The following is a 26820-nucleotide window of genomic DNA, read 5'->3' as shown; positions in this document are numbered from 1 at the left end:
GGCCTTCTTGGTGTGCGTGGCTGCCTTGTCTCCACGCTGTCTTGTGTGAGTGAAGTGCACTTAGCTGGTCTTCACACTGTACTCCTGTCCTCACTCTGTCTTCCCTAAAGTATGTGTGGACCGTGGAGCGTGGAGTGTGCGTGGCTGTCTTGTCTCCACACTGACTAAGTGAAGTGTGCTTAGCTTTGATATCCATACTCAGTGTTGCCATATTAGCGGTTTCCGGTTAAATCTCGGTTTTGTCAGACATCTAGCGGAAAAAATAGTTTATCGGCTAGCGACATGTCTAGCGGGATTGCACAGTTTAGTGCCGGCTTAAAAACCGCTGAATATGATTATATGTTATTTTTTAATGAAGTTTGCCAACTTTAGCATTACGAAATAGTGTTGAGAATGTGAATAGTGATTGTTACGTGTGAGAAAATTGTCTGTATGTATGAGTCTGTCTGTACGAGAAAGAGTCGTGTGCACGTGCTAGTAGTGTTTTTGTTTTTCCATAATACATGGTACTTTTCCAAACTATTGTCCATGTCAGCGAAAGCTGGAGGGAGGAGACATCTCCTGTACTGTCCTGTCTCTCTTGTCTGTAGCCAGTTAGAAGTAGTTACCAAACAGCCTAAAAAGGACAAAGAAGTCTTGCTGTTTGGCTTTCTTTTGTATTCTTTTGTATTCTTCTTCTTCTTCTTCCTCCTCTTCCTCCTCCTCCTCCTCCTCCTCCTCTTACACTATCAAGCCTTTGAGCTCCTTCCTCCCCAGTATCACCTCTTTGCTACGTGGTGGTGGTGGTGGTAGTAGTAGTAGTAGTAGTAGTAGTAGTAGTAATAGTAGTAGTAGTAGTAATAGTAGTAGTAGTAGTAATAGTAGTAGTAGTAGTAGTAGTTGAGGGGGAGGAGGAGAAGGGGGAAGAACGAGAGGAGGAGGAGGAGGAGGAGAAGGAGGATACGTGGTGATAATAATAATGATCTCGGCAGCAGCAGCACCAGCAGAAGCAACAACAGCATCAACAACAAACAACAACAGCATCAACAGCAACAACAAACAACAACAACAACAACAACAACAACAAGTATAATAACAACAAGTATAATAAAATAATAGTAACTTTTTTCACTATTTAATGCACAAGTACATTCCTTTTTATTTTCTCTCTCTCTCTCTCTCTCTCTCTCAAGGAGTCACTGAAGGAGACACTGAAGGAGGCACTGAAGGAGGCACTGAAGGAGTCACTGAAGGAGACACTTTCTTTCTTCTCTCCTTCCTTCAGTTCTATGGCAAGCGTGTGAACATTTCGCCTGCAGAGTGTATGCGAGTGACGGGGTGTGCGCCTGCGATGACGTTCCTGGGTGTGCGAGTGTGTGTGATGTCCCTCGGTGCGCGAGTGCGTGTGAGGCTCGGGACGTGCAGCGGTGCATGTGACTCTACTATCGTGTCTGTAATGACGCTAAATCCGGGTTCCCCGTCAGTTGTGCCGATCTTGGTAAAATAAACACTCAAATTCACCACTCGTGTTTTGTAGCAAACTCCGTCACCGGACAGGGTGAAGTGCTCCTTGCAGGGCACACCATCCGCTACCACAGAGGCGTGCCCCGGCTGTATCGCGTGTCTGCAGTGCGGGTACGGCAGTCCCACTAGCACCAACACCACCACCAGCGGGGCAGTACGTAGCATCTTCGGAATGGCTAGGAGTGTCTGGCTGGTGTGGAGTGCCTGGAGTACGCGAGTTGAGTGCGTGGGGTTGTCTCTTCACACTGTCCGGCCTTCTTGGTGTGCGTGGCTGTCTTGTCTTTTATCTCCACACAGTGTTGCCAAGTTAGCGATTTTCCCGCTAAACCTTGATTTAGGATTTTGGATCCGTCTAACGGATTTAAAAAAACTGAATTGGCAACACTGTTCACACTGTGCTCCTGTCTTCATGTTGCCTTCCCTGTGTGTGTGTGTGTGTTTCACTGTTTGATCTGCTGCAGTCTCTGACGAGACAGCCAGACGTTACCCTACGGAACGAGCTCAGAGCTCATTATTTCCGATCTTCGGATAGGCCTGAGACCAGGCACACACCACACACCGGGACAACAAGGTCACAACTCCTCGATTTACATCCCGTACCTACTCACTGCTAGGTGAACAGGGGCTACACGTCAAAGGAGACACACCCAAATATCTCCACCCGGCCGGGGAATCGAACCCCGGTTCTCTGGCTTGTGAAGCCAGCGCTCTAACCACTGAGCTACCGGGTGTGTGTGTGTGTGTGTGTGTGTGTGTGTGTGTGTGTGTGTGTGTGTGTTTTACGTAGGGAAGAGGGCCAGCCAAGGGCAAAAAAAGAAAGTTAAAAAAAGGCCCACTTGAGCGCTGGCTCTCCAAAGAGTACAAAAAGTGCCAAAACCGTCAGCCAGAATTAGGGGAGCAAATGCCTCGATACCTCCCTCTTAAAAGAAGACAAGTTGTAGGAATTCGGAAATACAGATGCAGGGAGGGAGTTCCAGAGTTTACCAGTGAAAGGGATGAATGATTGAGAGTACTGGTTAACTCTTGCATTAGAGTTGGACAGAATAGGGATGAGAGGAAGAAGAAAGCCTTGTGCAGCGTGACCGCAGGAGGATGGGAGGCATGCAGTTAGCAAGATCAGTAGAACAGTTACCATGAAAATAGCGATAAAATATAGAAAGGGATGCAACATTTCGTCGGTGAGAAAGAGACTGAAGACAGTTAGTTAGAGGACGGGAGTTGATGAGACGAAGAGCTTTCGATTCCACCCTATCAAGCAAAGTTGTGTGACTGGAACCCCCCCAAACATGCGAAGAGTACTCCATACAAGGACGGATAAGGCCCTTATACAGAGTAAGCAGTTGTCTTTACGCTACGTTGTCTTCTATGTATGTCAGTCTACGACTCTATATGCGCGAGATTGCAGTTTCCGTCTTTCTCCTCCCCGCGTACCACTTCCAGACATTTTACCGAGGTTTAAGAGTGTTCTATCTACAGTGTGAAGATCAGCAGTGTCTCCACCAATCAATGCACTCGAACAAATCGTAGACTCACAATAAATGGGTTGGGATTTTTCATAACAGGTTTTGTGTTTTTATTTTCCTTCGTTTCTTTCCCATAACGCAGCGCACAGTTATGAAACGGTATGTGAACGATACAGCGAAGGAATATTTAGGTACACTAGTTTTCCTTATAATGAGATAGTACGAATTTTGGTTTACGAATTCAATGCACAGAATGATAATAATAATAATAATGATAATAACTACTATCTGCTACTACTACTACTATTACTAATACTACTACTATTTTACGACGAAAGGCGCGGCAGAACCTACTTGGTATTCAGGTGAGCGAGTGACGAACGTGCATGGAACTACAGTAGTGCTGCTGTGTTTACTACTTTGCTTCTTGCCCTGAAAATAGAAAATAGTAGTAGTAGTAGTAGTAGTAGTAGTAGTAGTAGTAGTAGTAGTAGTAGTAGGAGGAGGAGGAGGAAAGACATCACGATTTCTATATTTGTCTGGAATTTCCTTCTCCACATCCTCCTCCTCCTCCCACAATATCCTCAAAACAGGTTCTTTTCTCTACCATTATTTTTTTTTTTCCTCTTTTTTCGTCACTTCTCTTATTCCGCCATCTTTCTTATGCCTGTCAGGAAGAGGAGGATGCAGTTATCCCCCCTTCCTTTCTTCTCTTCCTCTTCCTCTTCATTCCTCTTTACGTGATAATTATTCTCTTCCACTGCAGTATATTTCCTTCTCTACTTCTTTTTCTCCAATTTCTTTTCTATTTCTCCTGTTCCTTCTTTCTCTTCATCCCATCTTATACATTTCCTTCTTTCTTTTACAAATTCATCGTTATATTTTTTTTTCTACATTCCTCCTCTTTCTGTTCATCTTCTTCCCTGTTCCTTTCTTTCTTTTTAATATTCCTTCTCCCCTTCATCAAAGTAAAAAGAACTCCCTCTCTCTCTCTCTCTCTCTCTCTCTCTCGTCCTTTTTTTCCTAGAGTCGTGACGGCAATGTACAACGCAGTTTTATCGTGTTTCTTCCTCCTCCTTCATATATTTCCTTCTTATTTCTTCTAAAAACTCCTCTTTTTTTTTTTTTCTTCATTCCTCTTCTTTCTGTTCATCTTCTTCCCTATTCCTTTCTTTCTTTTTAATATTCCTCCTCTCCCTTCAAAGCAAAAAAAAAAATTCTCTCTCTCTCTCTCTCTCTCCAAGGACAGCCACACTCTTCTCTCTCTTCTTATCCCTGCTGCAGTTGAAAGTTCGTCTTTTTTGCTTATTTTGATTCCCGCAGTGTCTATTGCATCACACTATACTGAAAGCTACCCACTGCATTCCTCTTCTCTTCTCTGTTCACTCGCAGCATCTTCCCACTCTCAAATCTCACTCCAGTTTCCATCCAGCCAATCCTTGCAAGCTTTGGTCACCTACGCACTTTTATTTATGTAACAAGGGAAATTTGGCACAGGGCAATGCTAATAATCAAACAAAAAGACCCACTTCAGATGCCAGTTCCCTTGCAGGTCCGAGTGTTAGCCAAAAGAATGGGATAAATGTCTTGAAATCTCCCTCTTCAATGAGTTTAGGTCATAGGAGGATGGAAATACAGAAGCAGGCAGGGAGTTCCAGAGTGTGCCAGAGACAGGGATGAATGACTGAGGGTACTGGTTAACTCTTGCATTAGAGAGATGGAGAATGGGATAAATGTCTTAAAATCTCCCTCTTCAATGAGTTTAGGTCATAGGAAGATGGAAATACAAAAGTTCAAGAGTATTCCAGAGAAAAGGATGAATGAATGAATGAATGAGGGTACTGGTTATCTGTGGCATTAGCATGGACAAAGGGATAATGTCTTGAAATCTCCCTCTTTAATGAGTTTAGGTCATAGGAAGGTGGAAATACAGAAGCAGGCAGGGAGTTCCAGTGTGCCAGAGAATGGGATGAATGACTGAGGGTACTGGTTAACTCTTGTGATAGAGAGGCACATCTTATTCCCCTAGTCTTCTGTGTTTATTCCTCTGTATACAAGATAAATAGGGCTGGTGGTAAGATGCAGCCTTGTCAAACTCCTCTCTCTCTCTCTCTCTCTCTCTCTCTCTCTCTCTCTCTCTCTCTCTCTCTCTCTCTCTCTCTCTCTCTCTCTATATATATATATATATATATATATATATATATATATATATATATATATATATATATATATATATATATATATATATCTTCAATCTGTTTCTTTATCTCCTTATCTGTATTTACCATTCATTCATTATTATTTTCTATATTTCCTTGTTTATATCTAGTTTTCATACTTTTTATTACTTAACCTCATCTTTTCCATGTTTACCCTATTCTATGTTCTTTTTTTCACTTCTCAATCTAATTCTAAAAAAAACTCCTTCATTTTTCACCTTATTCATAACAAACATATCATTTTTAGCCCTACTGCACACACACACACACACACACACACACACACACACACGCACACAACTCGAGGGGTTGTGGCCTCGCTTTCCCGGTGTGTGGAGTGTGTTGTGGTCTCAGTCCTACCCGGAGATCGGTCTATGAGCTCTGAGCTCGCTCCGTAGTGGGGAAGACTGGCTGGGTGACCAGCAGGCGACCATGGTGAAAATTACACACACACACACACACACATAAAAAGAAACACATAAGAAAGCTGGAGAGACTACAAAAAATGGCTACAAGAATGATTCCAGAATTTGAAGGAATGACATATGAGGAGAGACTAAAGATTATGGATCTACCAACCCTAGAACAGAGAAGGGAGAGAGGGGATCTGATACAAGTTTATAAATTGATTAACAGAATGGACCAAGTGGATAATGAGAAACTGATTCTGAGAGAAGAATATAACATTAGAAGCACAAGATCGCATAGTAAAAAACTGAGGAAGGGAAGATATCTGAGAGATGTTAAAAAAATATAGTTTCCCGCAAAGATGTGTTGAGACTTGGAACAGTTTGAGTGAGGAAGTGGTGTCAGCAACAAGTGTGCATAGCTTTAAAGAAAAATTGGATAAGTGTAGATATGGAGACAGGGCCACACGAGCATAAAGCCCAGGCCCTGTAAAACTACAACTAGGTAAACACACACACACACACACACAAGCCAGAAGACCAGGGTTCGATTCCCTGGCCGGGTGGAGATATTTGGGTGTGTCTCCTTTGACGTGTAGGTGGTGTTCACCTAGCAGTGAGTAGGTACGGGATGTAAATCGAGGAGTTGTGACCTTGTTGTCCCGGTGTGTGGTGTGTGCCTGGTCTCAGGCCTATCCCAAGATCGGAAATAATGAGCTCTGAGCTCGTTCCGTAGGGTAACGTCTGGCTGTCTCGTCAGAGACTGCAGCAGATCAAACAAACAAACAAAACACACACACACACTCCAACCCCCTCACTCCATTCCCACAATCTTTCACTCATTTTTACCTCCTATCAGTTTGCAGTTCCTTAGTTCACTCTTATTCTCACATCCTTCTTTAAAACATCACTCTACATTCACTCCACATTCTCAGGTACTCATCTTGCCACCTGCTTTACATTTTGCCTTTATTTTGGAAGCATTGCACACACACACATTACAGCATTGTGGTTTGTAGGGAGTGCAGTGTGAAGAGATGCTAAGATTTGCCTAATTCTTTCAGTACATGACAAGACTAGGTTAGGTTTGTCCTGGTTTGCTCTCACTCTCTTCTGTTTTCCAAGGCCACAGAGATGATAAGCTGGGTTTTCAAGATTGTTTCTTTGATTCATAATGCATAAAATGTGTTAATCTGTCACTAGAACCATCAAATCACCCTTGAAAACCTGCAAAACTTCATCTCAGCTGTTTTCCAAGGCCAAAGAGATGATTAGCCAGATTTTCAAGGGTGTTTCTTTGGTTCATAATGGAGAAAATGTGTTTGCCTGTCACTAGAACCATCAAATCACCCTTAAAAACCTAAATAACTTCACCTCGGCCACATAGATGACGAGCAGTGCTTTCAAGGGTGTTTTGCCTATTGACATTGTAGAAGTGCTAAAATGCTCTTACTCTGTCACCCTGAAGTCTTTCAACAACTAGATATTCACCAGGAAATCTCTTAACCACCTGAATATTGAACTGGAAATAAAAAGAAAGTCAACTGAATATTAAACTGGAAATCCCAAAACGAACATCAATTCACCTGAAAGTCTTGACAAACAAAAGAACAATAAATATTCACCTGAGAAAACCAAAAGTCAAACCCAGAAGTCTTAAAACAAACAAAATATTCACGTTTGAGTCTTAAAACAAAAACTTCCTCCTCTTCTTCTTGTTCTTATTCTCCTTTGGCTGTTTGCATAGAGAGAGAGAGAGAGAGAGAGAGAGAGAGAGAGAGAGAGAGAGAGAGAGAGAGAGAGAGAGAGAGAGAGAGAGAGAGAGAGAGAGAGAGAGAGTGTCAAGCAAGTCTCATGTGTCTCTCTCCTCTCCTTTTCCTCCATAGTGTCTCTTCATCTGTCTCCTTCTCTCCAATCCTTCCTCTCAGTTCTTTCGAAACTCTAAATGGTTCCTCTTCTTCTCTTCCGACTCACAAAACTATCTCATTTTTCCCCATCTATTATTTCTACAATGGTCTCTTTATAGTCTCCATTTTGTAGATCTTTTTTTTCAATGTTACGTTCACTATTTCATCTCCGTTCCTTCTAATTTCCTCTCAAAATGATAAGTACAGGAGTTTTTCTAATATCTGTTCCTCTCATACCTAAATCTCTGCTTTTTTCACCTTCCTCCCTCGGAACAGTTGTGAAAGAGGCTCGGGAAGTTTTAGGAGGCACTGTCATTCACGCACTCCCCAAAAATAGCCTTAACATTTCCATCTCTGCTCTTTCCAACCTCGCTTCACGCAAACTCTAGTCTCTTTTATCAGCTGTGAGTATGTGAGTGATGGTGTACGTCAGTTTTCAAGCCATCTTTTTATACTTAGTCACTTTCCATTTCATTGTTCTGGTTTCTTTTTCGAGGTCTTGGCAGTTTTTTTAAGCAGTTTTTCTACATATAACCATTCTCCATATTATTGTTCTTACTTCTTCTTCTTCACAGTCTCTTAAAACAGCTGTCATATTGAAGTGTGTGTGTGTGTGTGTGTGTGTGTGTGTGTGTGTGTGTGTGTGTGTGTGTGTGTGTGTGTGTGTGTGTGTGTGTGTGTGTGTGTGTGTGTGTCAATGGGTGGTGGATGTGGGTGGGGTGGTTTTCGAGGCACTCTCCTCCACATACAGCTGCATCTTACACACCTCTGTCCTCAGTGTCTTGAGTGGCACCAGGTGTGGATTGCTCACCTCCACCTGCTCCTTCTCTGCCTCCACCCATGGGAACTCCTGAGTGGAAGATGTCACAGGTGGATCAGTAAATGCAGGCAGAGGAAAAATGTAACACCACACCACACAACACTTAACCTAACCTAACCTAACCTAACCTAACTTAACTTAACCTAACTTAACCTAACCAGACTTAACATAACCCTCCCTTAACCTTTCAGTACCATGACACATTTCTATATTCATTCTGCTCACTATTTGGTGATTCTATAAAGCTTCAGAAACTTTTTGAGGGGATTAGAATAGTAAAGACTGTGGCCATTAATCTCCTAACCTCCACAGACCCTTCCTAATGTCAATAAAATGGTCTAATCATACACAAATCTTAACGTAAAAATGTGTCCTAGTACTGAAGGGCTTAATATAACCTAACCTAACAAAATCTAATGCATATTTGACCTAACCTTGTTCAACCTAATCCAACCTAACCTGACTCAATCCAAGCCAATCCAAAACTAACCTAACTTAATCAAACTTAACCTAACCTAACCTAACCTAACTTAACTAAAGCCAAACAAGCCACAACATAACACAAACATAGAAGCAGACAGCATTTCCACCAATACTCCATACCAAACACACCAACATACCCCAAAACACAACAAAATACACCAAAACACCAAGATACACCAAAATATAACAAAATATGCACCCAAAAATACACCACAACACCCAAACACACCAAAACTGATGAAACCACACCAAAACACACCATAATACACTAAAACACACACAGAACACCACAAAAACAGTAATACACACCAAAATACACCACATATCACAGAAACACACTAAAACACACCACCTAAACATTCAAAAACACACTAAAACGCACTACAAAAACACCCATAACACCCCAAAAACACAACACAACACACCCAAATACACCACACAAAAGACCACAAAAAAACACCAAAACACACTACAAAAACACCAAAACACACTCAAAAACACCAAAACACCACAAAACACACTAAAACACCACAAAAACACCAAAACACACCAAAAGCACACTTAGCTAAACACAAACACAGACTCTAAATAAACACCTTCCAGTCCTTTATACCTGGTGCTGAGGGGCAGAAGTGAGGGCTGCAGGGACATGGCCAGGTACTTGTATCTGCATAATGAAGGAACACTCTGGCGGAAGGGGCTGTAGGAGGGAGTCACTGATGCTAAGCTTGAGACAGAATGCTCTTAGGGCCTCCTCCATGCGGTTCAGGTGTGGGTCTTGCCTGTGAGGGGTGGTGATGAGGTGAACGATGGAGTTATGTATGGATGGTGAGAAGAGAAAGACTATATGGTGACTATATCTAAATGAGAGAAATTAAGATGAAAGGGGAAAGGAAGATTAACAAGAGAAAGACAAAAAGGAGAAAGGAAGAAGAGAAAAAAGATGATAATTATATTTTTAAAACAAGAGAGTAAGGAGAAAGGGAAAAGGAGAAGAGAAAGGATCATAAGTACATTTTAAAACAAGTAAGGAGAAAGGGAAAAAGGAAGAAATAGAGAAAAAAGAGGATATGCACATTTTAAAACGAGAGAGTAAAAAGAAAGGGAAAAGGAAGGAGGGAAAGGATAATAAATACATTTTAAAACAAGAGAGAGCAAGGAGAAAAGAGGATGGAAGAAGAGAAAAGATAAGAACAAGAAGAAAGAAGGGAGTTGGAAATAAAGAAAAAAGAAAAACAGTTAATGGAGAGAAAAGAAAGAGAGAAAGTAAAGATAATAGATAACAATTAGACTAAGGAGAAAGGAGGCAGTAGAAAATAAAGAATAGAAAGAAAATAACAGAAAGAAGGAAAGGAATAAGGAATAAAGGATAATGGTAAAAAAGAAGGAAGAGAAAGAGAATACCTATATTTTAACGAGAGAGAGAGAAAGATGAAAGGAGGAAGAGAAAGAATAAGAAGTACATTTTAAAACAAGAGCAAGAGAAAGAAGGAAGAAGTAGGAAATAAAGAGAAATAAAAACAATCAACAGAAAGGAAAGAAAGAAGAGGAAGAAAAAAGTGATAATAAGTCCATTTTAACAAGAGATTTATAAAAGCAAGGAGAAAGATGGAAGAAGGAAATAAAGAAAAATAACTGAAAGAAAGGAAGGGAGAGAGACTATGAGAAGCACAGATAAAGACTCACATGCTCTCTCTCTCTCTCTCTCTCTCTAAGCAAACAGCCAAAGGAGAATAAGAACAAGAAGAAGAGGAGGAAGTTTTTGTTTTAAGACTCAAACGTGAATATTTTGTTTGTTTTAAGACTTCTGGGTTTGACTTTTGGTTTTCTCAGGTGAATATTTATTGTTCTTTTGTTTGTCAAGACTTTCAGGTGAATTGATGTTCGTTTTGGGATTTCCAGTTTAATATTCAGTTGACTTTCTTTTTATTTCCAGTTCAATATTCAGGTGGTTAAGAGATTTCCTGGTGAATATCTAGTTGTTGAAAGACTTCAGGGTGACAGAGTAACAGTATTTCAGAGAAGTGTAATTCTATGGTTCGAGCGACAGATTAACACATTTCCTGCATTATGAATCAAAGAAATGTCCTTAAAAACCCAGCTAATCATCTCTGTGGCCTTGGAAAATAACTGTGGGAAAGTTATACAAGTTTTTAAGGGTGAGTTTATAGTTCTAGTGACAGATTAACACCATTTCTACACTGTCAATAGGAGAAACACAACACCACAACACCACACAACACTCACTTCACATCCTGGGGCCGCGTTGGGTGTTGCACGATTTCAAAGATAAACTTCTCCACTGGTGTTCCCTTCGCAGACAACACCACCAGCATCACCTTCTGTACCTCCCCCTTCTCCAGCACAGGCCGCAGGGAACCCACACACTCGCTAATGTATGACTGAAGCCCAGGGTGAATGCACATCTGTGGGGATTAAGTTAGGTTAGGTTAGGTTAGGTTTGGTTAGTGCAAAATTGTGTATTTTTTCATGTAGTGGTGTTGTGGTGTTCTGGTTGCTTTTAGCGGTGTGTGGTGGTGTTGTTAGGAGTGTTTCGATGATTATAGTGGTGGTTTTAATCCGTCTTGATGAAGTTACTGGTGTTTTTCAAGAATATTTGTATGGTTATGGTGCTGGTTTAACTCCTTCAGTAAATGTCTAGAAAACCTCCCTCTTCAATGAGCTTAGGAAACAGGAAGAAAACACCAAAGCAGGCAGAGTTCCAGAGTATACAAGAGAAAGGGATGAATGACTGAGAATACTAGTTAACTTTTACATTAGAGTTAGCCAAAAGAAAGGGATAAACATCTAGAAAACCTCCCTCTTTAATGAGTTCAGGACAGAGGGAGGAAACACAGGAGGAGGCAGGGACGTCCAGCACCCAACACACACCTGCACAGGAATATTGTACTTCTTCCTCCTCTGAAAGACTGCCTGGGGGTAGATCTCTCGAGTGTACAGGATCAGGTTAATGGCGACCTCCAACAGCTCCAGCAAGATATCCGAGGACACTGACAGAGAGAGAGAGAGAGAGGGAATGTTGGTAAGAGTGACTGGTGGAGAGAAAGAGAAGGGTGTTGGTGAAGTGAGTGGTGAGAAAGAGAGGCTGGTGAGGTGGGGTGGGGAGTGGTGGAGAGAGAGAGTGAGATAAGGGATGGTGAAGTGAATGCGAGGTGAAAGGAGAGAGAGAGAGAGAGAGAGAGAGAGAGAGAGAGAGAGAGAGAGAGAGAGAGAGAGAGAGAGAGAGAGAGAGAGATAATGGTGATAGAGGTAACAGTTGGAAAGGAAATGAACAGCTTCAAAAAATAACAATATAAATCTTTCATCGGATAAACTTTAAATAACGAAAAAAAATTAATGTACACTTTTAAAACACAAATATCATCACTTTAATTCCCTTCCACCTTTTTAAATTAATACAATACTTACTAGAAAAATCCATTGCTATTGAGAGACAAGGAGGTGACACTGCTGCAGACTGCCAGGTGTGTGTGTGTGTGTGTGTGTGTGTGTGTGTTTTTTATTGTATCAAAGTGTATGGTGTGTGTTTAAGTGTGTTGGTTTGTTTGTGTGTGTTACTGTGTTGGCATGTGTTAGGCGTGTTTGTGTGTTAGATGTTTTGGTGTGCGTTAGGTGTGTTGGTACATGTTAGGTGTATGTTTTGCTGTGTTGATTTGTGTTAGCGTGTTGGTGTGTGTTTGCACGTTGGTGTGTGTTTGTGTGTTGGTGTGTGTTTGTGTGTTAGTGTGTTGGTGTGTTGGTACGTGTTAGGTGTATGTTTTGCTGTGTTGATTTGTGTTAGCGTGTTGGTGTGTGTTCTGCTGTGTTGGTGTGTGTTTGCGTGTTTGTGTGTTGGTGTGTGTTCTGCTGTGCTGGTGTGTTGCTGTGTGTTAGCTGTGTTCATGTGTTGGTGTGTGTTCTGCTGTGTTGGTATGTGTTCTGCTGTGTTGGTGTGTGTTCTGCTGTGTTGGTGTGTGTTCTGCTTCCTGCTTGTTACAGATTGAGTGACAGGTAAGATGTCTTGATGTTATGCCATTCTGCTGTCAGCTCCTCTGCTTCCTGCTTCTACTGCCTGTGTGTTCGTTCGTGTGTTCTGCTCCCTGCTTCTTCCTGCTCACCCCAACGCTCCACATTCTAAAAGTGAAAAGAAAAAATGCCTTATAATAGTTCCATCAATAATTACGTATTTCTATCATGTAAATAACCTCAACTTGCTTATATCTTTGAAAAAACATGATACTTTTTTTCAGTGATAATAAAGACAAAGAAGAAGAAAAAGAAGAGGAAGAAGTAATAGTAGTAGAAGAAAAGATGAAGAAAAATAGAGAAAAGAAGAAAACTGTAATGAAATGGAATGAAATGAATGAAAACAGGACTGTCATTTCAATATTATCCCATTTCTCTCTCTCTGTCTCTCTCACACACCTGCTACACACCTAGGCCACACCTGCAGTCACCACGGGGCGTCAGGAGCAGTGCAGGGCGGGGGAACCAACACTCAGTAAGGTATGACAGCTGCCTTCACTGTGGCATTGTTGACATTGATGATAGCGATGATGGCTGGCGGTCACTGGCCTCCAAAATGTGTCTTTCGTACGGGCCAACTGTTGTACTCAGTTTTATTATCGTTAGAGGCACAATACCTTCCTGATTATTTGTGGGGGTCAACGCTTGGTAAATTTATAGGCTTTAAAAGTTGTTGTCAATGTCATAAACAATTTGTGATGGGTATGTATGGGTTCAAATTACTGAGAATGAAAAACTCTATTGACAGGTTCTATATCAAAAACCTATAGAGGTGTTCACTATAATATTTCTGTGGGTATTTAGATGGCTGATGTAATAATATTCTTTGCTGTACCATTGCACGTTCCGTTAGCGTCAGTGACTAAATTAACATATCGTATCAGCGCTATATCAAAGCTATATGACCACGATTTAGTGACGCTATAACACAAACTCTTTACCGTTTGTGTGTGTGTGTTACTTTTCATGGCGTGTGTAACTTACTTGCGCTTTTTAGCCAATCAAAATACTTCGCACGCTTTTTAGTCAATCAAAACACTGTCTTTGATCTCCAGTCAATGAGAGAGCTAGGCGCCATCACGTGACCGGTGGCTAGGCGGGAACCCTCGCTATTGTGACAGGTGGAGAGCTCAGTGTGGGCTGTGGAGGTGGCAGTGGTGGTAGACGTGTGTAACTAGTGGAGATTAGGGAGTGTTACTGCAAGATATACTGGGTTCCGAGAGGTAAGGTGTTGTGTGTGGCGATGCTCATATATACTCACTTAATGTACATATATACACATGCACTGCATTACCATCTGTGCAACGAAAGACAAGGCAACACACCCACATACATTATTTATGGTGTGTGTGTGTGTGTGCGTGTGGTGGTGGCAGGTTAAGATTAGGGAAGGATATGAGGAGGGCGAAAGTACATTGACGTGACTCATTTCACCTCATTTAACCTGATTATTAGTGAATGACGCAGTGTTTGACTTGAATCGTCTTGCCTTACTCTGCCCTCACCACCACACACCACAACACCACCACTGACACTGTATCAACCCCACCAGGACATTGAAACCCGTCAACACCAACACTAGCCATTGTAAACAACGCCCCCGCCACTCCCCATTACCTGCCTTACATCTCACTATTATAGGCTTGTCTTGCCTCAACATGCAGCCGCGTCACTAAGCTATCATATCCAGCGTTGAGAGATAATCGCCATGGCCAGCTTTAAGTTTGGTGAAGGTTTTTATGTGAGGCAGAGAGGGTTACCCACCTGACAACAGACCCCGCCGTCATCTTAGATCTCTCATTTATCAGATATTTCTTGCCTTATCTCTTCCTATTATAAGTCTGTCTTGCCACAGCATGCTGCCGCGTTACTAAACTTTCATATCACCCATTGAGACACACCCGCCATGGCCAGGTTTAAGTTGGGTGAAGGTTTAAGTGAGATACAAGGTGGGGGTCGACCCTTCCACAGCCTGGCCGCCATCTTGGATATGCCTACCCCAGCCCGCCCAAAGTCCAGGAATATTTTCTTTATTCCTGGACAGCTTATTTTTTAACACTTTAAACAATAGTAAGATTTGATGCTTTCTACAAGTATTTCGCTGTGTTTGAAGTGTTTTCCGTGCGTGTGTAGGGCGCTGCATGTTGTTGTTGGCGTTGTTTTTTGTGTTAAATAAGGGCGTTTTTGGCGTCAAATTTTCAGGACCGTCCAGGGAAAATTTTTGTTTGAGGCATTATCAAGTTGTTATTGTTTTCAAAAAATAGTTGATGTGTTTTTAAGTGTTTCGCCTTCCTGGTCAGTGGAATTGGTGGAGAGAAGAATTGTTTCCTAACGGTGTTAATGTTCCAATAATAGTTCTGTTGGTACCCCTGTGAATTATTTATTTCCGGCTCTAACTCACTCTAAAGTGTTGGAAAACACTGTTTATATCTTTTAAAGTGTGTTTCGTTCCTTTGAAGTGAGAATGGGCGGACATTTATTTTTTTTAAAGGGGGATCAATGTTCCAACATTTTTTTTATAGTTCTTTTGAAAAATCTTTAATGATCCTGGAGTTTGGAATCTCTTTACATTTTTGTTGTTAGTTTAAGTATGTGCCAAATCAGAATATGTAAAGTATTCGGGTGTGGCGGCGTTTTTTCGAGAGGTCATTTTCAAAATTATTTCCGTAACGTATATAAGCCTGCCAGGCCGGCCGGCCCAGGCCAGGGCCGTGACGTCATCAGGTCGCCAGCCCCGCCCGGCCAGACCGTGACGTCACGATGGCGGGAACCTCCGAGCTGCCTTCCCTTCCCTTCCCCTCCTGGCTCTCTCCGTCCATTATGTAGCTTGATTTACGGTGTATTACCGTGTGTGTGTGTGTGTGTGTGTGTGTGTGTGTGTGTGTTGGCCTGTTTGTAACTGGACATTAAGTGATTGTGTGTGTGTGTGTGTGTCTATGTATGTGTTGGCCTGTTTTTAATTGGACATAAGTGATACTGTGTGTGTGTGTAATATTATTTTGTCTGTATCTATATCTGTGTGTGTGGTATTCACCGTGGTTGCCTTTCCTGTACGGAAAGAGCTCAGAGCTCATTCTGACCGCTTTTCGGGTAGGACTGAGACCCCACCACACACACCGAGAAAGTGAGACCACAACCCCTCGAGTTACATCCCGTACCTATTTATTGCTAGGTGAACACACCTTACACAGTAAGAGGCTTGGCTATTTGCCTCGTCGGTCCCGGCACTCGAACCCGTTTGGTTGTGAACCGAGCTTGCTAACCATTACACTACGTGGTGTGTGTGTGTGTGTGTGTGTGTGTGTGTGTGTGTGTGTGTGTGTGTGTGTGTGTGTGTGTGTGTTGACTCGAAATTTGTATTATTTAATTTGTGATAAAAAAAAAACTTATTTTTTGTTTATTTATCTATCTATCTAGGCATGGCGTTACTAGAGCCTTGTAAATGTCTATACGTTCGAGAGAATAATATTAGTCTAGATGTTCATAGAGACAGACTGCAAACTTCTATTTCTGTCATCTGAGATATGAAAAAGAGCAGTCTGGCTAGCGGTAATATTAAGCCCAGAAGGGACTATAAACTCCACTATCCTCCCCACCCCAGCCCTGCAGCGTGACCCCAGGGCGCCGGGCGGGTCACTGGTGGCGGTGACAGGTCAAACAAGCTTTGCATTGCCGTCATGATATTATTACTGCAAATACTCAAGGAAGAAACATTTAACCGCACTTGTGTGATAAATTATATATTTGTATAATATTAAACATGAGAGAGAGAGAGAGAGAGAGAGAGAGAGAGAGAGAGAGAGAGATAACACTCGCTGCAAGTGTAAAGGCAAAATCAGTGTCTCGCCAGCTGCAGGAGGGGAAGGATATGCCTGCCCTCTCTCCGGCCACCCTTTCCTCTCAACTTCTACCGCGAGAATAAATATGACAATTTTGTTAGCAATCCGCCATGACAGACGGCTGAGAATTAGACAAGCGTGACTGTGGATTGGCCTGTGCTGGTGAATTAGTAGTGGATAGTGTGGAAGAAAAGTTATAGTCCCGAGAGAAAAGAAAAGTGAAAAGATAGAAATGTTTACCAAGTTTTTTCGTTCTTTTTTTTTTAGATTCTTGGGAAAGTTTTTGTTTAATTTTTGAGTTTAGTTGAGTTAGTGATGAGTTGATGGAAATTAAATGTGGACTAAGAGAAAAAATATTAGATTGATAGAAAGAAAAATATAGAAAGAAAGGGAATGTAAAAAAAAAAAATGGATGAGTTTTGTTTATTTTGGGGGTTTAGTTAAGTTAATGACAAGTTGATGGATAGTAAAAATAATAAACGTGAAAGAGAAAAATACGTAAATGAAAGAAAAAATTTGAAAATACACATGCATACTTTCAATTCAATTATGTAAATGTAAAGAAAAAATAAAAGAAACATATAATAAAAGAAGAATGATGAAAATGGATAAGAAAAAAAGATAAACGTCTTATTTTGGTTTTATTTTACGAGTGAAAGGAGTGAAAAGAAGGAAAAGAACAACAACAACAATTACTACTACTACTACTACTACTACTACTACTACTACCACCACTACTACTACTGTGAAATATAATGTGGCTTCTTTCAGCTTTATTTTTAGCAGGTGTGTGTGTGTGTGTGTGTGTGTGTGTGTGTGTGTGTGTGTGTGTGTGTGTGTGTGTGTGTGTGTGTGTGTGTGTGTTTAATCAATCTGTCTATCTTTATATTTCCAGTTGATAATATTTATGAATATATGTCTATTAGTTTATTTATCTCTGTTTAACGATTTATCTATCTATCTATCTACCCCAAACACACACACACACACACACACACACACACACACAATAACCCAACCCTTCCCTAATCTCTTTATCTCACCCACAGGAACAAGCGTGATTGGAGAAGCTGTATATACAAGACCACAATCATTCCAATCACTTCCCTCGCCCCTCTACGCCTCCACCACGCCCTCCCAGACACCTCCAGGCCGCCACGAGATGTATAAGGAGGTGGACGCGATGTGGGCCAAGGTCTTGTCTCTCAACACACTTGCGCCACAGTACAGGGGGCAGAATAACACGGAAGTAGAAGCACAAGTGGGAGGAGACGCTAGGCTGAGCTGCTACACGTATCATTTGTCTGACGAAAAGGTGTGTGTGTGTGTGTGTGTGTGTGTTTTGTTGGTCTATTTATGGTTATTTGGCTGTTTATATTTGATTGTGTGTGATTAAGTAAAGAGAAATATTAAGGAAATGTGACGAAAATCTCTATATATATATCTTGGTTTTCTATTGTCTTTGTATGTATTTTTATCTATCTGTCTATGTCTATCTATCTATCTGTTTGTCTATCTGTCTATCTATCTATGTCTCTGTTTATCTATCTATCTTTCTCTCTTTTTATCATTCGTTGTGATAAAAAAAAAACAAGAAAGAAAAAAAAACGTATCTTCATTGTTTTATTAATTTATCTATGTATGTATGTATCTATCCATCCATCTATCTATCCGCTATCTATGTATCCACTATTTCTCTATCTATTATCTCTATCTATCTATCTATCTTTCAATGACTGATAATAAAAAAATACCTTCATTGTTCTATCTATCTGTCTGTCTGTCTACCTATCTACTTACCTACCTATCTATCTATCTATCTATCTATCTACTTATTTATCCTTCAATAAGTGATAAACAAAGAATACCTCCACTGTTCTATCTATCTACCTATCTATCTATCTTTGCATGTATCTATCTATTTACCTGTCTATCTATCTATCTATCTATCTATCTATCTTGCAATTAGTGATAAAAAACAAAGAATAACTACATTTTTCTATCTATCTATCTTTGCATGTATCTATTTGTCTATCTATCTATCTACTTATCTATGTGTGTGTTGTGTGTGGCTTATCTGTAGGTGGCGTGGCTGAAGAGGGACAATGACCAGCTTCTGACGGTGGGGCAGGAGGTGTACGCAGCAGAGAGGAGATTTTCAGTAGCGCACGCCGATCACACCGAGGTAACACACACACACACACACACACACACGTTTTTTTTTTTTTTCTCTCTCTCTCTCTCTCTTTCAATGATACAAATAGAAGAATAGACAAACGTACGGAAAAAAAACCAATGAAATACAGAAAACAAAACTAATAAAGAAGAAAATCAAAATATAAGAATAAAAAACATGAGATTACTGACTGACTGAAATCAAAATAAACCAAAAATGTACACAAAAAATAATCTTATTGTGTTTCCTCCCACCACCAACACTCTCTCTCTCTCTCTCTCTCTCTCTCTCTCTCTCTCTCTCTCTCTCTCTCTCTCTCTCTCTCTCTCTCTCTACAGGCATGGGAACTCTGGGTAAAGGACGTGCAGGTGACAGACGCAGGTCAATATGAGTGTCAGCTGACCACTAATCCTCCTGTGTCCTTCTTCTTCACCCTCACTGTCTCTCGTGAGTACTGTGTGTGTGTGTGTGTGTGTGTGTGTGTGTGTGTGTGTGTGTGTGTGTGTGCGCGAGAGAGAGACAGAGATATAGATATGGGGAGGGGGGAGGGACGTAATAGGGGATGGAAAAAAAAGGGTAAAGGGTTAAGGGAGTGTGAGGGAGTGATAGTGATAGTGATAGTGCCTTGCCTTGCCTTGCCTTGCCTTGCCTTGCCTTACCCTAACCTAACCTAACCTTAACATAAACAACATCCAACCAGTCAAATATCATCACCTCACTTCCCTCTCTTTCATAATGCCTCGTTCATTTCTTCTCTGAACGTATCACTCTGCATCCTCTTTTTCTAATAATATTGCAGTAGGTTTTTTTCTTTTCTTTTCTTTTTTTTTTTTTTCCTCCCTTCGTACCTCGCGGCGCCTCTAAACACGCACCAACTCTCGTATTTATGAAACTTTCCGTGTGACCTTCAACAAAAGAATTAGGTTTTGATATACTTACGAGGAAGTGAAAGGTATTTACACACAGACAGATAGACACACACACAGACTGACAGATAGAGTGGCAGACAGATAGACAGAGATAGATAAACAAAAAGGCAGACAGATAGACAAATTGATAGACAGAGAGGCAGACAAACAGAAAGACAGACAGACAAACAAACAGACAGAGGGAAAGAGACAAACAAACAAAGACAAACAGACAGACAGACAGATAAACAGACAGACAGACAAATAGATAAACAGACAGACAGACAAATAAACAGAAATAAACAGACAGTAAGACAGACAGACAGACACCCACATCCACATAACTTACACTACTTCAAAAAAAAAAAAACCCTTCTTCTGAAACACACAAAAAATATGTAAAAAAAAACCTTCAAACCACCATTACTATTTACCTACCATTAGAAAAAAAAACCCTCAATAAAATCACCTTAGACTACAGAATCCACATACTGTTCTAATTCCCCGCTCCCACTTCCAACCTATCGACAGAGGCCAAGGCAGCAGTGACAGGAGCCTCAGAAGTCTTCATAGAGGAGGATTCCCAGCTTGCTATACAGTGTTACGTCAATGAAGCACCAGCACCACCTATATACATCTTCTGGTTCCACAATAACACCATGGTAAACTACGCTAGACAACACCACATACAGGTAAGCTGGTGGTGGTGGTGGTAGTGGTGGTGGTGGGTAGTTCTTGGCTTAGGAACGTGAAATGGATAGGGAAAGTTACGTAGTGGATTTGTGTGGATAAGAAATGTGAGGTGAGTGGAGTTGTGAGGTGGATGGGTAGATGGGTGGAACAGAGAGGTGTAAATGTGTGTAGGTTTAAAAGTTGTTGGGTATAGTGGTGTGAGAGAGAGAGAGAGAGAGAGAGAGAGAGAGAGAGAGAGAGAGAGAGAGAGAGAGAGAGAGAGAGAGAGAGAGAGAGAGAGAGAAAGTGTGAATGAAGGGAAGACAGACAGACAGGAAGACACATACAGACAGACAGGTAGACAGATAAACAGACAGACGGAAACAAGACAAACATTATATTGTAAAAAAATATATTAATATCACTAGAGATATCTGCGTAAATAAATAAACAAAATAAAATAAAACAAGTAAATAAATAAAGACACTCTCTCTCTCTCTCTCTCTCTCTCTCTCTCTCTCTCTCTCTCTCTCTCTCTCTCTCTCTCTCCAGGTACACCACAAAAACTACACCAGTACTCTGCAGGTGGCCAGGGTGAAGAAGACAGACGCTGGTACCTACACGTGTCAACCACATCTGGCCACCCCTGCCAACGTGACTGTGCATGTTGTGACAGGTGAGGAGGTGGTGGTGGTGGTGGTGGTGGTGGTGGTGGTGGTGGATGATACGAAAGTAATTAGTGATAGTATAAGTTAGGAAAAACAAAATCAACAACAAAAACAACAAAAAAACACATAAGAAATCCTTGTAACACACACACACACACACACACACACACACACACACACACACACACACACAAGCATTAGAAACCCTTTACAATATTGAAACACGATAATTCACCTCCGTAGAGTTTTTTTCCAGTACAAATAACATCAATAACAAAATAACAAAGATTAACAGGAATGAGAGCAACATGAATAAGAGAATAGGGAAACGTGGAGAAGAAAGATGGGAAAAATACAAGTAGGGAAGAGAGAATAAAGAAGAATGCGAATAGGGAATAGAGAAGGAAGAAAGTGAGAAACATGCGAATCGGGAAAGAGGAGGCAAAAAAGAAAGAAAAACAGGAATAGAGGATAGGAAAGCGAGAAGGAAGAAAATGAGAAAATATAAATAGAGAATAGGGAAGCGATGGGAAGGAGAGGAGAAAAGTCGTTAATGGTGAAGCAAAGAAATGTTTTAGATAGTTTTATATATAAATTTTAAGATGTGAGTCTCAGAAAGAAGAAAGTGAGTGAGGAAGAAGCACGAAGCGTTTTATAGAAGGGAAGTTAAGGCCAAACTGAATTATGAAGCGACGAGAGAAGGTCACTGACTCGCTACTTACACAGGCACACCTTTCATACCTCAAAGAACAGAAGAAAAATAGAAAGAAAATAAAAGAAAAAAACTCCCAATATTTTTTTAGAACGACTGAAAAAAATGAAATATCAGAAATTTTTAAAAGAGCTCTGATTATTTTTTGTGAGGCAGGAACAAAAACCGACGAAAACAATAAAAAAAAATGAATAAAAGCTCGGATTCTAAAAAAAAAACACGAATTTAAAATATACAAACTACGCAAGCAGGAGGAGGAGGAGGAGGAGGAGATGAAGGACAAGAAGGACGAGGGGGAGGAGATGAAGGACAAGGACGAGGAGGTGAATGAGGAAGATGACTATGACGAGGACGAAGAAAAACAGGACGAGGAGGAGGAGGAAAAGGAAAAGGAGAAGAAGAAGAAGAAGAAGAAGAAGAAGAAGAAGAAGAAGAGGAGGAGAAAGGGAAGGAGGAAGAACAAGAGGAGCAGGAAGGGAAGGAGGAAGAAGAGGAGGAGGAGGAGGAAGCGTTATAGTTTAGTGTAAAACAAATTGAGCATGTATTAATTCAGAAACTCTCTCTCTCTCTCTCTCTCTCTCTCTCTCTCTCTCTCTCTCAGGCGAGCACCCAGCGGCAATGCAACACGGAGGGACACACGAGGAAGGGGGTGTGCCTACAGCAAGCCACGCCCACACACGCCCGCACGCCCACCAGCTTCTCATCCCACGCCTTCTCCTCGCCTTCTTAGTAATTGTCAGGTAGTTAGAAATTCTGTGTGTGTGTGTGTGTGTGTGTGTGCTGATGATGATGATTACTATAGCATTATTATATTTACCTGAGCGTTTTACCTGTCTAGTTATTGTCAATGCCTTTATTTACATCACCTATACAATTACCTGGAATTTGCCTACCTGTTCATTAAAGAGTTACCTTGCAATATTCTGGTCTTAATTAATTCCTTACCTGTTTGTTTACTTATTTATTGTCTCGTATCGGTATTTTTCTTCTACAATTCTTCCTTTTTTTCGTCTCTCTCTCTCTCTCTCTCTCTCTCTCTCTCTCTCTCTCTCAGTGAAGTATTAATGAAGACAAATTATATAGTCGGAATTTATAACAGCAACCCAACTCACAGGAATAACACACACACACACACACACACACACACACACACACACACACATTATTATTCTCACTATCACCACCACCACCACCACCACCACCACCACCACCACCACCCAATTAAGTAGTCAATAATGAGGCAGCCAATTACTGAAACAAATATAATGGCCAATTAAACACAAGGGTCAAATCTGTACTGTTTATTTATAGAACCTCCAGCTGTATTAACAGTGGTGGTGGTGGTGGTGGTGGTGGTGGTGGTGGTGGTGTTGGAGGTATAATGATAATAGTAATAATAATAATAATAATAATAAGTGATAACAATAGTAATAATAACAATAATAGTAATGATAACGATAATAGTAATAATAATAGTAATAATCAGCAAGAAAAGAAGGCAAAGAAGAAAAGAATAAGTAAGAAGAAGAAAAAAATTAAAATGAAGGGAAAGATTGATAAGAAAAAAAGAAAAATATGAAAATAAACACACACACACACACACACAAATAAACAAATCAGTGAGGGAGTTTATCATGTAGAGTTGACGAAGACAAGAATAAAGAAAACAAAAACAAAACGAAAAAAAAAAAATAAGCAAGAAAAAGAAAATACAAATAATAAAATCAAGTGAATTTTTCTGTCTGTGAAACTCAAGTCTGAAGAAAAAAATAAAAAAGAAACAGAGAGAGGAAGAGAAAGAGGAGGTGGAGGAGGAAGAAGAGGAAGAGGAGGAGGAGTGTTGGTAATGTATAAGTCAGGTAAAGATCAGAGTGAAGGTAATTATAGCTGTCATTAGTAATACAGGTGAGGTGATGTGCTCTCAGGTGTGTCAGAGGAAGAACGGCAGGTTTTTCCAGGTAATGACGTGACAACAGGTGAAAGGTGGAGTGAAAATAGGTGAAAATAGATGATAGGTGAAAACAGGTGAAAATAGGTGAAAACAGGCGACAGAAGGTAAAAGCAGGTGAAGAGAAATTTGCTTCGTGTTGTCATCTTTATTTATAAGACAAGGTGTAAAAAATTCTAAACCTCACAAACTAGCAAAGTCTTTTATTGCCTGGTGGAACGGTTGTCTCTCAGTTCTTCCATCATTTTTTGTGGTGTGAAGAGAAATTTAGTTGTGTTTTCGTCTGTTTATTGTTAAGACACGAAGATTTACAGCCTCACAAATGGCAAACTCTTCACTGCCTGGAACGGTTTGAATAGAAGAAAACTAAAATGAAGACACAATTTTTGGGATGGATATAGAAAAGGAAGAAAAATCGTAAAAATATCGAGTTTTTGTGGAAGATGAAAAAAATCTAAAAATATAAAAATGTGCCTGAAATGGTTGTAGAAAAAAAAGAAGAAAAAATAAAGAAAAATGACAATGAAAGATAGAAAGTGTTTGATAAAGAAGAAATAGAAGAGAAATAGAATAGAAGAATAGAAGAAAATAAACAATAAGAGGCAAGAAGATGAATAAACAGAGTGCATGGAGGAAAAACGCAATAAACAGGACGTAGAAGGAAATTATGATAAAGAGAGTGAAAAAGAAAAACAGAGAGAATGAAGAAAATTGATGAAGTGGATAGATAAGAGAAAAACGAAGAAAGGAAATAGATAAATGGAAGGAGAGACATGAAAGAAATTGAGTAAAGAAGGAAGTAATAAGGAAATGAATAAAAGAGAAGGTAAATGAGAGAAAATGAGTAACTAGAGAGAAAATGTGAAAAAGGAGGAAGAGAAAACGTGCATACAAGAAAATAATGATAAAGAATAAGTAAAACAGAATGCGATGAATAAATGTGAATGGAGGAGAGGGGGAAAAAAAAACTATTGGAAGAGAGAGAAAGTGTAATAAAAGAGTGGATGGAGAAAAATGGAATAAATACACAGACAACAAACTGCAAACGAAGGAAGTGGAAGCAAAAGAGAACACCAATAAAGCATGAATAGAAGAAAAAATGTGATAATGGACAGGAAACAAAATAAAAACAAAACAAAAATGAAAAGAGGAAATAAGAGGAATGTTTGATAATAATGATAAAAGAAGGAAGAACACACACACTCTCTCTCTCTCTCTCTCTCTCTCTCTCTCTCTCTCTCTCTCTCTCTCTCTCTCAGCACTAATGATTAAAATGAGGAGGAGGAAGAGGAAGAGGAAGAGGAAGAGGAAGAGGAAGAAGAGGAGGAGGAGAAAGAGGAGAATGGCAAAAATATCAAATAAAGACTAAGAGAAATATGATTATATGAAATATGGTCGTAGTAGTAGTAGTAGTAGCTAATAGTATAGTGGAAGTAGTAGTAGTAACAATAACACTACTGCTACTACTGCTGCTGCTACTACTACTACTACTACTACTACTACTACTACTACTACTACTACTACTACTACTACTACAAGCATAAAAATTCAATGACTAGTTTAATGCTCTCTCTCTCTCTCTCTCTCTCTCTCTCTCTCTCTCTCTCTCTCTCTCTCTCTGGTGATGATAGGCAATAAATGATAAAGCAGAGAGAGAGAGAGAGAGATAACAGTGGTGACGGCTATTACTAGTGACAACAATTAACAACAGTAACAACAATCACACCACAACACCACAACACCACAACACTAACTAAAACAAACACAAAAATCATCAACAAAACCAGAACAAAAACAGGAAAAAAAAATTACGAAACAAGAAAAAATAATGAAGGGAATCTGGCAACAGTGATAAGCTGGCGTCCCTCTCTCTCTCTCTCTCTCTCTCTCTCTCTCTCTCTCAAATACGACTACTACATACCTCACAGCAACACAGCAACACACAGCAACATTTCCCAGCTCTTCCTCTCCCTTTCCGCTCACAAGGTACCGCAGGAAGGGAATCAAGACACATTATAGACACACAGACACACAGACAGTCTTCCTAACAGAGTGAGTAACGGGAACTGACACGGAGAGCACTGGGAGGCGGAAGGATGCGGAAGTGAGTCAAATTGCTTCACTCACTGCTTCGGGTTCAGTGTTTCGAAGCGTTAGAGACTTTTAACTCCTTCAGTACTGGGACATATTTTTACCTTGAGATTTGTGTACGATTAGACCATTTGTTGACATTTGGAAGGGTCTATGGAGGTCAGAAGATTAATGGTCACAGTCTTCACTATTTTAATCCCCACATGAGTTTCTGTGGCTGTATATAATCAGCAAATAGTATGATTAGACGGTTTTATTGACACTAGGAAGAGTTTATGGAGGTCACATGATTAATAGCCAGAGACTTCACTATTTTAAAATCACCAAATAGCAAGCAGAATTAATATAGAAACGCGTCATGGTACTGAAGGGATTAAACAGTGTCTGGGGGTTTGAGGAAGGTAGAAATGTTTGTAGACGTTTTGTTTTATTTTGTAGCAACACATCGCTATTTTAACGCTGTTTGACACTTTACACTTAACAAAAGCCTCCAAAAACGTATGAGTTTGTGAAATTCAAATAAAGATACATATTTTTGTTTCCTCTTCCTATTTCCTCGTATTGTAGAATGATATGTGAGGCAGAAATGTAGAAAAGAATAGTAGAGGGAATGTATTATATTTTGATACACCCTTTCAATATGTTCGTAGCTTTCGAGTGATATTTTGAGGGTTTAGAGAAATGTAGAAAAGTTTGTAAAATGTTGTAGTGTTTCGAAGTATAGAAATATATAGAAATGGAAAAATATTTAAAAGAAAGAAAAATATATAAGTGACTTTTCAATCTTTTGTGTGTGTGTGTGTGTGTGGAGGAGGAGGACGAAAAGGAGGAGAAGAAGAACAAGAAGAAGAAGAAGAAGAAGAAGAAGAAGAAGAAGAAGACTTTGAGGGTCCAGACCAATGTAGAAAGGTTTGTAGAATGTTGTAGTGTTTTTGAAGTAGTAGAAATATGATGTAGAATTGGAAAAATAATTAGGCA

General features: G+C 40.2%; 2 protein-coding genes across 8 annotated transcripts in view; one reads left to right on the top strand and one right to left on the bottom strand.

Moving 5' to 3' along the window:
• The window catches only part of LOC123514226 (mitotic spindle assembly checkpoint protein MAD2B-like), a 32618-nt gene extending 6796 nt beyond the window's left edge, over positions 1 to 25822 (bottom strand). The window contains exons 1-8 of one of the 5 annotated variants that reach the window (XM_045271950.1): positions 25673 to 25822; positions 13228 to 13449; positions 12232 to 12936; positions 11695 to 11813; positions 11050 to 11228; positions 9416 to 9584; positions 8266 to 8349; positions 3321 to 3398 (exon numbers count right to left, since the gene is read on the bottom strand). In XM_045271950.1, the coding sequence (XP_045127885.1) occupies positions 3321 to 3398; positions 8266 to 8349; positions 9416 to 9584; positions 11050 to 11228; positions 11695 to 11813; positions 12232 to 12244 (642 nt within the window). In that variant the 5' untranslated portion in view covers positions 12245 to 12936; positions 13228 to 13449; positions 25673 to 25822. Of the gene's footprint in view, positions 1 to 3320; positions 3399 to 6544; positions 8350 to 9415; positions 9585 to 11049; positions 11229 to 11694; positions 11814 to 12231; positions 12937 to 13227; positions 13450 to 25672 lie in introns of those variants that run through there. The other 4 variants (XM_045271932.1, XM_045271960.1, XM_045271941.1 and 1 more) reach the window with 4 other exon arrangements.
• LOC123514213 (lachesin-like) lies at positions 13161 to 22722 on the top strand. 3 transcript variants are annotated; one of them, XM_045271920.1, is made up of 7 exons: positions 13161 to 13308; positions 17717 to 17982; positions 18751 to 18852; positions 19182 to 19290; positions 20283 to 20443; positions 20976 to 21099; positions 22405 to 22722. In XM_045271920.1, the coding sequence occupies exons 2-7, from the start codon at positions 17830 to 17832 to the stop codon at positions 22545 to 22547; spliced, it is 792 nt and encodes a 263-aa protein (XP_045127855.1). In that variant the 5' UTR covers positions 13161 to 13308; positions 17717 to 17829; the 3' UTR covers positions 22548 to 22722. The 3 variants fall into 3 exon arrangements, with proteins under 3 accessions (XP_045127855.1, XP_045127845.1, XP_045127835.1); XM_045271910.1 differs by lacking the exon at positions 13161 to 13308 and adding an exon at positions 13895 to 14051; XM_045271900.1 differs by lacking the exon at positions 13161 to 13308 and adding an exon at positions 17353 to 17453.
• Positions 25823 to 26820: the final 998 nt, after the last annotated feature.

The sequence above is a fragment of the Portunus trituberculatus genome, chromosome 5 (genome assembly GCF_017591435.1).
Source record: "Portunus trituberculatus isolate SZX2019 chromosome 5, ASM1759143v1, whole genome shotgun sequence".
In the NCBI taxonomy this organism is placed as follows: domain Eukaryota; kingdom Metazoa; phylum Arthropoda; class Malacostraca; order Decapoda; family Portunidae; genus Portunus; species Portunus trituberculatus.
This window is presented reverse-complemented; position numbering and strand designations above follow the sequence as displayed.

Bases quoted from the DNA above. Each gene is read 5' to 3' on its own strand.
- LOC123514213 (XM_045271900.1), top strand. From the start codon at position 17,423: ATGTGGCTTCTTTCAGCTTTATTTTTAGCAG. The intron at 18,853-19,181 runs GTAACACACACA...CTCTCTCTACAG, and splicing joins CGCACGCCGATCACACCGAG to GCATGGGAACTCTGGGTAAA. The intron at 21,100-22,404 runs GTGAGGAGGTGG...TCTCTCTCTCAG, and splicing joins GACTGTGCATGTTGTGACAG to GCGAGCACCCAGCGGCAATG.